Source organism: Nesoenas mayeri, assembly GCF_963082525.1.
Source record: "Nesoenas mayeri genome assembly, chromosome: 3".
In the NCBI taxonomy this organism is placed as follows: domain Eukaryota; kingdom Metazoa; phylum Chordata; class Aves; order Columbiformes; family Columbidae; genus Nesoenas; species Nesoenas mayeri.
The window spans coordinates 59,227,303-59,237,867 of record NC_137544.1 but is presented as its reverse complement, the minus strand read 5'-3'; the positions used below and the strand labels follow the sequence as shown (position 1 = coordinate 59,237,867).

General features: G+C 48.3%; 1 protein-coding gene across 2 annotated transcripts; it reads left to right on the top strand.

Annotated features, from left to right (window-relative positions):
• Positions 1 to 750: 750 nt before the first annotated feature.
• Positions 751 to 9,377, top strand: SGK1 (serum/glucocorticoid regulated kinase 1). Of its 2 annotated transcripts, none has more exons than XM_080341572.1 (12): positions 751 to 1,040; positions 3,771 to 3,846; positions 4,278 to 4,353; positions 4,800 to 4,904; positions 5,364 to 5,447; positions 5,551 to 5,682; positions 5,967 to 6,079; positions 6,288 to 6,411; positions 6,749 to 6,844; positions 6,944 to 7,099; positions 7,206 to 7,295; positions 7,998 to 9,377. In XM_080341572.1, the coding sequence occupies exons 1-12, from the start codon at positions 809 to 811 to the stop codon at positions 8,163 to 8,165; spliced, it is 1,452 nt and encodes a 483-aa protein (XP_080197698.1). In that variant the 5' UTR covers positions 751 to 808; the 3' UTR covers positions 8,166 to 9,377. The 2 variants fall into 2 exon arrangements, with proteins under 2 accessions (XP_080197698.1, XP_080197699.1); XM_080341573.1 differs by lacking the exon at positions 751 to 1,040 and adding an exon at positions 2,245 to 3,663 and having other exon boundaries at positions 7,998 to 9,375.
• The last annotated feature ends 1,188 nt before the right edge of the window (positions 9,378 to 10,565 follow it).

Genomic DNA, 10,565 nt, shown 5'->3' with positions numbered 1-10,565 from the left:
GGACACTCAGGCTTTTAAGCCAAACCCCGGGCTTCTGAGAACCCAGTTCATGACTTTCAAACACCGCGTGAATTATAGATAAAAACAATAATTCATTCGTTAGGTTGGGAGGAATTCCTCCCTTTCACATTAAAATCGTCCGTGCTGTGAACTCCCCGCCGCCGGGCCGCAGGAGGAGCGGCACCGCCAGCACGGGGTGGGAGGGCGAGGGCCCTGACGGCTGCGGGAGCCGGCAGGTGGGTACCGGACAGAGGGACGGACGTAGGGACAGAGGGACAGCGGCTTCCCGCGGGCGGGCGCGGCCAGGAGTGCGCGGCGCCGGGCCGGGCCGGGCCGTGGCGGGCGGGGGGCGCCGCCGGGGCGCTGCCGGCGGAAGGCGCTGGGTGCCAGGTCGGAGCGGGGCGCCGGTCCCGCCCCGGCGCTATCCGGCCTGCGGGGAAGCCCGGCCGGCAGCCGCAGCCCTGCGCCCCCCGCGGGCAGCAGCAGCCCCCCGCCCCGCCCCTGCCCGTCCTGGCGCGGAGCCTCTTTGGGGAAGCGGGGTGGGCGCAGGACCCGCGCCGTGGGTGCGCGGCCGCTCGCACAGCGCCGGGGCGGGGGGAGCGTGGGCAGAGCCTCCTTCCGCGGGGCAGGGTCAGCCGCTGCCGGCAGGTCAATTTGGGCCAGGGTGCGCCCCCCCCGCTTCCCCCGCCGCTGCCCTTGCGTGTTTGTGTGTGCGCGTGTGCGCGCTGATTACAGTAATTTTGAGGGCGATGTTGCAACGGGGCAGAGTGTGCGGGGCGGCCCGTGCTGAACTTTATAACGCTCCTGCATGTCAACCGCCCTCGGTATTGCGTCCGTAAACGGGTCAGCGGGAGCGGCGGCCGGCCTCGCCGCCCTCGCCACCTCCCTCCTGCCTCCGGGCCGTCCGGCCAGGAAGGGGAGTTATTTGGGATTACGGCGGCCGCCGGTAGCCCCGTCACAGCCTCCGCGCTGCCACGCCGCGCCCGGGATCTCGACAGAGAGCGAGATGAGGGGCAAAGAGGAGAAGTCGTCGCTGAAAGGTGGGTTTACCGCTCTGCCGGCGAGACACCCTGCCCTGGCAGGAAAACGTCTCCCCACAGGGGAAATTACCCCTCCAGCAGCGGGGCCACCGCGGAGCGGGGCACCGGAGGACACAGGAGGGTGCGTGCGGGGTACAGCAGGGGCAGCGTTCCGCACAGAAAGGGTCCAGGTAACTTGGCAAGAGCAGCGAAGCCCTTCCAAAGAAACCCGTGCAAAGCGGCGGCGAGGGTGGTGGTGTTACTGGCCGGAGCGTGGGCAGCGACTGGCGACAGTGGGGCCGCTCTCGGGCTGCGCCGTGGGCTCTTGCGGGCAGCGTGAGGGGCCGCGGCTGAGCAGGGAGGCGGGAAGTGGGTTGCAGCCCATGGGACGTTGTGCAGAAGAGGGGGGAAGGCTGTGCCGGAGCCCGCCCGGGGGCTGGAAGACGCTTGCCTCTGTGCACAGCTGGCGTGAGTGTGCCGAGGAGGCAGCGCCGCCGGCTCGGCTGCGGGGCGCCACGTCGTAAAGCCCGGAGAGAGATGCCGGGGGAGCAGAGAGCAAGGGACGGAAGCTCTGGTTACCCTCAAAACTTCGGATCTCAAGTAGTTTTTAACAGTAACACTCTAAAAGCAGTCCTGAGGGAGCAGAGGAAACTGACTTCTCCTTTTCCAATCTGTCAAGTTTGGGGTTTGGGGGGGGGGGGGGGCGCGAGGAGGGTGCCTTTTGATTTTTTGGTTTGTTTTTTGGGGGGGCCTCTGCTTCGATTAATGACAGTGGCAGGTTTTGCAAGAGAGGCAAGCAACAAGTCGGAAAAGCTAGAGCCCCGCCAGCTGCAGACAGCTTTTTCCTTGCCTCTCCCGTCGCCCCTTCCTTCCCCGGCGCCGGCTCCCTTGCACTCCCCCGCGGAGTGGCGGCGGGGCCGGGCAGGGCCCCCCTCCGCTCCGGGAAGGACAGCGGCGTCTCGATGCAGAGACCAGCGGAACCAGCAAACATCCCTCTTTACTCTCTCGCTCTAAGGCCTTTGCAGCACTTGCTAAGACCTGTTGCCCACCTCGCAGGGGTTATCTCTATACTTCATGTCATCCGTCTTGCTGGTCAGGGTGAGCTGCAGCCTTTGACGGCTGCTGTGCAGGGATGCTTGCCATCACTTCCCCGGGGGCAGACAATACAGGCAGCTGCCAAGGGATGCCGCCCAGCGGCCGGCTGTGCTGGCGAGGGAAGCAGCAGCAGCGGGTGCAGCGAGGGAAAAAAAAAAACGGGCTCCGGGCGGGGGGAGGACGGGGGCACGTTGCAGCTGGAGCCGCTGGCCGCATCCCAGCGCCCTTCGCTCAGACAGAAAGGCGAAATACGCGCATGAATAACGCCCCGTCGGGTGGAAAGTTCCACCCGCCTGTAGCGCGCAGGAGCCCAGCACCCCCTGTCCGCGCCTGCCCCCTGCGAGGGCTGCAAGTGGGGATGCGCCCCGGGGCGACAGTTAGGGGGAGGCCGTGATACCCTGATACCCATCGCCGGCCCTGCCCCGCGACCACCGGGCGAGGATGCCCGGCAGCATCGTTCCACCTTGTGTTTTCGTGTATGCACCAGCGCTCCTGACGTGCCCCCAGTGCTCCCGCAAGGAAGCGACTGAGCAATTAAGTCCCGGGTACACGGTGTTCCCAAATGACCGTGTACAGTGAAAACAAAAACTGCAAAGCCTGGGCTGTTTTAATCTGGGGGCCCTTTTTTTTTTTTTTTAATTTATTTTCCCTTTCACTTGTCTAGTCCTCGGTCACTTTCCCACCTGTTCTAGAAGCAGATCTCTGCCGTCTCCTCCAAGTTCAGGGGACTGAGATTTTTTCCCTCCTATTTCCCTTTTTGGAATTAAAAAAAAGACGTTGTATATTTTTTTTCCTTTTTCCTTTCAGCAATGTCCCAGCCGGGATCAGGGCAGTGCACAGAAGGGGACGTTTGTTTGTTTTATTGAAAACCGGGCAGGAAATCTTGTTCTCCTGAGTCACTGTGGCTCCTTCAAGGAAACGTCAGCGTCCCTTATCGCCGCTCACCCGGGGCGGCGAACCGGCGGCAGGGCCCGAGAGCGGACGCGGGCTGCGGCGCGGGGGGAGGGGGACGACACATGCTTTAGGAAGTTGCTCGTCCAGGACAGAGCCAGATTTCAACTTTATATAACCAAAAAAAAAAAAAAAAAAGGGCCGGGAAAAGAAGTGGGGGCAGAGATATGGGGTTAAGGGAGTTTGCTGTGGAAAAAAAAAATATCTGTATTTGATGCGTTTGTTCATAGATGCTCTGCTCGGTGGGGATGCGGTGAGGGGCTCTCCAGGGGGGTGCGCCTAGGGAGGAGCAGTGGCAAAGTCGGCGATGGTCATGTTGTCCCCCCCTCCTCCACCTCTCCCGATGATCGCCTCCGAGGACGTCGGGGGAGAAGTGGGGGGGACGATCGTCGCCGCTCCGCCCCGTTCCCGCCCATCACCGCCGCCACTTAAACGTCGTCGGGTACCTCGCCGAGGCAGTGCGGTGCTGAGAGCCGGTGGTGATTGTACGCTCTTTATTTATCCTCCACTCGCTCGAAAATGACCGTGAAAGCAGCCGAGGCGTCTGGTCCTACCTTAACTTACTCGAAGATGAGGGGGATGGTGGCCATCCTCATCGGTGAGCGGCGGGGAGCTTCTCCAAGGATGCTCGGGAAGCTGTGATTTATTTTCCGCAGGATGGCTTAACGATTTTATTTCTTATTTCCCTGTCCTTTTACTTCATAGCTTTCATGAAGCAGAGAAGAATGGGGCTAAACGACTTCATTCAGAAGATAGCCACCAACTCCTATGCATGCAAGCAGTAAGTATCAGAAATTTCAGACAGATTTCAGTCACAAATGTAGCTATCTATTGCAAAATATACTTTAAAAAATATTTATTGTAATGCCTCTGACATGACTGTTACGGAAGAGTTAATTGATCTTGAGGTATTACTCACTTGGCAACACATCTTAGTGGGCTGGGTTTGGGGAGAAATGAATTGGATGGGAATTTTAGAGCCCGGTCCCTGTTTTGAACTATACTTACAGTATAAATACATTTCTTTGTATGGCAGAATTTACTTTCTGTGGATTAATTTTACTCCTTAAGTCGAATAGATTGTTTCAGTAGCCTTCTGTAATAGCCCAACCCAAAACTTCTCTTTCACAATACATGTGTGCCCTCTGGCGGAAAGATCTTATTGATGCTTTTGGTGAACTCTTCTAATTATGCATACTCTTGCCCTTGCAGCCCTGAAGTTCAGTCTATCTTGAAAATCTCCCAGCCTCAAGAGCCTGAACTTATGAATGCTAATCCTTCTCCTCCGGTAAGTAGATTTTACTTAGTGAAGCAATTTTAGAACATCAAATCAGCTGGTAATAGAAGTGTAACAAAATTAGCATCAGGAGTGTTACTTTAATTCAGCTGATAACACACTGGTGTGACTGGCAAAAAAAAAGCTACCAAGTTAAAGTGAAGATTTTTGCCAACATGGAAAAAAAAAAAGCTTTATTGCTTGTTACTTCACTATGGAATGTGGCTAAGACCTCAATGAGAACTTTTAAATAAACTATGGCTGTTATACCCTTCTTAAGCAGCACCTAGTAGTTGAAGATATCTAGCAGAGGTCAAGATTAAATTGTTAGCGATAAGAAGAGTGCTAATCTTTACTTTCAATGTAATTTTATTGATATTTTTGAAAAAGAGGCATTGTTGATACTCTCCCTACCAAGCTAATTTTAATAAACGTGTCCTGTCTGCTTATTTTTCTAGCCCAGTCCTTCACAGCAGATCAATCTTGGTCCATCATCCAACCCACATGCCAAACCATCAGACTTCCATTTCTTAAAAGTGATTGGAAAAGGCAGTTTTGGGAAGGTAAGTCTAACTTCTTTTCACTGTGATTGATTTACCCTTCCACTCTTGTATGTAATGCCAGAGGGTCTGGTTTGTACTGGCTTTGGTAAATGGTGGTCACTTAAACCAGATATGAGCATGTTTTGCAGCCTGGTTCTCTGCATATCTGCAGGGAGAGGGAGCAGTGTGGTGCCTTTGAAAGAGTTGTAGAAGAGGGAGGGAATGAGGAGGCAGTAGTGCTGGGAAGAATATATACTTTGCTTTTGGAGGGGGACGGGACTACTAATAAAAACTTTGGGCTAGATTTAGCTGCCAGAGGGTTAATAGTGTTTAGGCATTTCCAGCAAAGGACTTGCACATTGAACCAAAGGGATGTAGAAGTGCTCAGCAGTTCAATCAATACAGGCTTGTTTCCAGTTGTGTTTACAAGCTGTTCTGTATTTCAGCATTGCTCAGTTCTGGAATTTTATCCTCTTTCAGGTTCTCCTCGCACGACATAAGGCAGAAGAGCAGTTCTATGCTGTTAAAGTCCTGCAGAAAAAAGCAATCCTGAAGAAGAAGGAGGTAAGCTGCTTCTTCGTGATGCCATTGTGATGTACATCAAATATATTTTTACTGCTGTTACTAAGCAAGTGTACTAAACATTGATGATTTCTTATGTTTTCAGGAGAAGCACATTATGTCAGAACGTAATGTCCTGCTGAAAAATGTGAAACACCCTTTCCTGGTTGGGCTGCACTTTTCCTTCCAAACTGCAGACAAATTGTATTTTGTCCTAGACTACATCAATGGTGGAGAGGTAAGCAGTAAGAAAATGAAATAGTATTTCCTATCATGTGCACGGTGGTAGGGTAGACTTTTTCACCCTTCCTTTTAAATAAAAAAGAATTGCAAGGGGAAAAGTCATGGGGGAAAAGTTACTAGATTGAGTGTTTCTAGCCTGCCAGGTTTTGAACTACCAAAGGATCCTTATGCCATTTCCTGCTATTGTTCTCCCTGGCTATATATGTTGAGTCTAATTAAGTGCATTGTTAACAGGCTTTGGCACCGTTTAAACAACTTTGTTCTCTCTGTCTCCTGTAGTTGTTCTACCATCTCCAGAGGGAACGTTGCTTCCTGGAGCCAAGAGCTCGATTTTACACTGCTGAAATCGCCAGTGCACTGGGCTACCTGCACTCCCTGAACATTGTTTATCGGTAAGCAATCTTGTTCAGCTTTTCAGACTGAAAAAAAGAAAAAACGTGCTTTGTTGAATAAACATTGACAAGTTGAACTCAATGTGAGTTCAGAATTGCTTTTAATATTTTTTCGTGGCTTAGTGAGGTTCTGTAAGCAATTGCACTTGAAATAGTCTCACTGTAGGTCCTCTAACGAGTCCTTGTCTTCTTTCATCTCTTCCTACAGAGACTTGAAGCCGGAGAATATTCTGCTTGATTCACAGGGACACATTGTGTTGACTGACTTTGGACTTTGCAAAGAAAACATAGAGCACAATGGCACAACCTCCACCTTCTGCGGCACACCGGAGGTACGGGCAGCCCTCAGCCCGCGGCATGCAGAATGGCAGCAAGTGCTGTTTTCGTCAGTGAAACCTGACGTGTCCCATATATATTTCTGGCTTGTTAGACAAGCAAGGGAGTATTACGGGTCTTATAATATCAGGCTGCCAGTGAGGATATGTAGAGCTTGTTGAGCAGGAGAGGACAGTTTTTGAGCTGTCTCCCTGTTTATAAAGAGCTTTTTAGCCTTCCAGTAGCTTAGATATTGCTGGGATTTGGTAAGCTGCTTTCATTTAAGAATGAGGAGGCTCTCCTAATTATAAAGATCTCTTTGGTTAATGTGGCTCTCTTCCTTTTCTTACACAGTATCTTGCTCCTGAAGTTCTCCATAAGCAGCCCTATGACCGGACTGTGGACTGGTGGTGCCTTGGAGCAGTCCTGTATGAGATGCTTTATGGCCTGGTAAGCAGCGAATCCTTCATGACAAATCAAACTAGCTTACTTGTCCTTCTCCCTCAAGAAGCCTCATTAACCCGGATCTCTCCTTTCCCATTCCCACAGCCGCCCTTCTACAGCAGGAACACGGCAGAAATGTATGACAACATCTTGAACAAACCCTTGCAGCTGAAGCCAAATATTACCAACTCTGCTAGACATCTCCTGGAAGGCCTCTTGCAGAAGGACAGGACAAAGAGGCTTGGTGCCAAGGAGGACTTTGTAAGTGGAAACCAGCTGGTGCCTGTGGGCAGCACAGAATGGTGACTAGGCCATACTGCTTACATTAGCTTGGGTCTGAATTAATCTATTTTTCTCTCTGTAACAGATGGAGATTAAGAATCACATCTTCTTCTCCCCAATTAACTGGGATGATCTCATTAATAAGAAGATTACGCCTCCTTTTAACCCAAATGTGGTACGTATCACTTCTAATTATAGAATGTATGGAGAGTGTCTTCGTGTTGTGCCCAGGAGCTGGGGACAACTGGCTGGATGGGTGTGTATGGGGAACACAGCTTTTCCTTCCCCTGTGGCTGACCAAGGAAGATTAAAAATAAGCAGTAGCTGATGGAGCATATAAATTTAGCTGGGTTTTTTGGCCTATCACATGCTTCATTTGCATGGCTATTTTAAAGTCATCCCCAGCATCCCCATTTTATCCAAGGGGAAGGTAAGGTGTAGAAAGCAAGTAGCTTCTAAGGGCAGAGTGGCATTTGGCTTGTCAGATACTAATACCTAAAGAGGGAGATCTGTTTGTGGAGGTTGTTCTCTTTCACTTTCTGAGCATTTTATAACCTAAATTTAATAACTAGCCCAGAGATCAAAGTCTTCCCCTGCAAACTGCTGCATGGCAGAGTGGCATGTTTGCATTGTTGCATGAGCTTAGTTGGAGGATAGTGCATTAAAACTGAATCATCTTGGTTTTAGTGAGACAACATGCAGCAGGAGACAAAAAAAAAAGACTAAAACTGTCAAAGGCTGTTAAAACAGTGGGCCCAAGGTGATAACACTGTGAGTCTCTGCACAAGGGTGCTTGTCCCCATTTTGACTTGAACCTTATACTCACAAAACATTTGTGTCTAAATGTTGTATCTTTCATTTTCTGCCCTTTCCACAGAGTGGCCCCAGTGACCTGCGACACTTTGATCCGGAGTTTACAGATGAGCCAGTCCCCAGTTCCATTGGCCAGTCCCCAGACAGCATCCTCATCACTGCCAGCGTCAAAGAGGCCGCAGAGGCTTTTTTGGGCTTCTCATATGCCCCACCTGTGGACTCTTTCTTGTGAACATTTTTCTTTTTTTCTTTTTTAATAATAATAACTATTATTTTTATTTTTGTTTGGCCTTCTGGTGAAACTGCCAGTTGACCAGTCATCTTGAAAGAGAATTTGCACATTTCTACCATGGCAGCTTTGCAGCCTTAATTTCAACTACACTGTTTGCTGGAAGCTTTTTTTGAAGAGCACATCACTCTCTAAATGAGCTTTACAGGCTTTTCATTTCCATTCGTTCTTCCCCAAAAGTGGTGCTGTCTCCTTGGGAAAGAAAAACAAGAGTGACTGCTGCCACAGACTGCTATGGCAGATCGTAGGAGTAAGAACAAGCTGTTTTGAAATCGTGCTCCGAAAAGCCTTGCCTGAAGATCTATCTGAACGTGATGAGGATTTTATGAAATGTGCCTTTTTCTGATGAGATCTCGTGAGCTCCAAAGCTTTCCCTGTTGCAGAGTGTGTTTCTCAGTTCATTTATGTGGGTTTACTATGTGAACAAATGGTATGTGTGTGGTCTGCGTACTACAGATGGACTTAGTTTAAAGCATCAGTGTGACACTTGCAGGATACCACAATGTGGGGCATTGTTTCTTTCTTCCATATTTGGAAGATAAATTAAGTGTAATTTTGAAATTTCTTTTGTAAATCTATACAGTCAACTAAAATTATTGAAATGGGCTCACAATTACTTGTATCCAAATGCTTGAAGAAAGCATTGCTGCTATGAAAAAAGATTTCTATTTTTAGAAAGGGTTTTTATGGACCAAAATGCCCCAGCTGCAGTCGGTCAAAGCTGTTGGATTATTTTTTTCTTTTTTTTTTTTTTTTTTTCCTTTTTTGTTTTGTTTAAAATATGTCATCTGTAAAATGGGCATTATTTATGGTTTTGGGGTTTAGGGGTTTTTCATTCCTGATTGTATGTATTGTAAATCTGTACATTCAGTTATAACTCTAGATGTATATTTAAACTTACAGACTTACTTGTAATGTATACCATCATTATAATGTAATATAATTAACATGGTTATATGTATCATATTTTTGTGACCAAACCCATTGGTTTGCAGTAAAATCCTGAAAAATACTTCCATAAACTCTGTCATCTTTTATTTTAAAAGAAAGGTTTTACTCTCTGTAAAGTTTTAGCAAGCTTTTAAAAAAAGTTAAGAACAAATCTGAGCTACCAGTCAGCTAAGATATCTGTGTAATTCTACTCCATCAAACTGCCCCCGTTCAAGTCTTTTCATGGATACACCTTGGCAAAATACTTGATCTTCCAGCTGTAGGTGTTTAGTGGGTGTGTATCACTGTGGATGCTCTCTTGTGGTATGAATGTTCACACTTCTCAAAATGGGTTTCTTCACCTGTAGCAAAGTGAAGGTACTACTCTCTGGTGTGGACAAAGCACAACTACACTTGAAGAATTAAGTCCTTAGGTCTGTTGTATAACAAAGACTTGAGCTGTTTTAGCACTATGCTGCAAATGTATGCTAAAAGCAGCTTGTTGTAAGGCTGATGAAAACTCCTTACCGAGGGGTCCATCCTGGAGCATTAAACATCACTGCTATGACATGAGGCAGTGTAACATGCCCTGAGTTTACCAGTATGCCAAAATCTGTATCGGTGAGGATTTCGACAATTGTTCATATGCTTGCCTGGATGAGCTAACAGTGGCTATTCATCTAAAACTGAGCTGTTCAATATAGGTTTTTATTACTGAGTACTACTGGGTGGCCTGTAAGAGGGACTTTCAGCCAAGAATTAAGATAACCACTTCTGGGGTGATTGCATTCAATTTCTTCTGCACGGTGATGGATGGCTTCCTTCCTTCTACGAGGGATTGAGCATCTGCACCTTATTTACAGCTTCCATCATCCCCTGGTTACTGCAGTTGGTGGTCTTAGCAATTCGGAGAATCAAAATTAGCAGTTGCTGAGAAAAACCTGGGCAGAGTCAAGTGTTGCTTGGGCCACTGTGATAACAGCAGTGTAAGCAAAGCTCTCATAGGGGTGATATTTCTGTTCATTATATTTCTGAGATAAAAGCGTGCAGTAACTTTCCATCCTTTATTATCCATTACATGTAGGAACAAAAAAAAAGTATGGCTTCGGCTGTGTCTGGGAGACCACACTCAGAGCTGAAAATGCTAATTTATAGCAGTAAAGAAACATCTCTCAGATTGTGTTAGTATGTGAAAGAGATGCAGCCACCCCACTCCCTCAAACTCCAACAATCCCAAATCCACGTGTTTAATGAGTGCCTGAAACATCTTTTACATTGGTGACTTGTAAGCTAGAGATGTTAAAATATATAGTGCTAATTTGCTCCTACACAAAATGAAACTGCGCATGCTAAGTGACAAGGTTTTGCGATATGCATTATCTTTGCCTTACATTTCCCAAGCATTTAGCAAGG

Excerpts from the sequence above, each read along its gene's own strand:
- SGK1 (XM_080341572.1), top strand. The coding sequence starts at position 809 with ATGTCAACCGCCCTCGGTATTGCGTCCGTAAACGGGTCAGCGGGAGCG. Across the intron at positions 5,448-5,550 it reads CAATCCTGAAGAAGAAGGAG|GAGAAGCACATTATGTCAGA; the intron begins GTAAGCTGCTTC and ends TTATGTTTTCAG. Across the intron at positions 6,080-6,287 it reads TCCCTGAACATTGTTTATCG|AGACTTGAAGCCGGAGAATA; the intron begins GTAAGCAATCTT and ends CTCTTCCTACAG.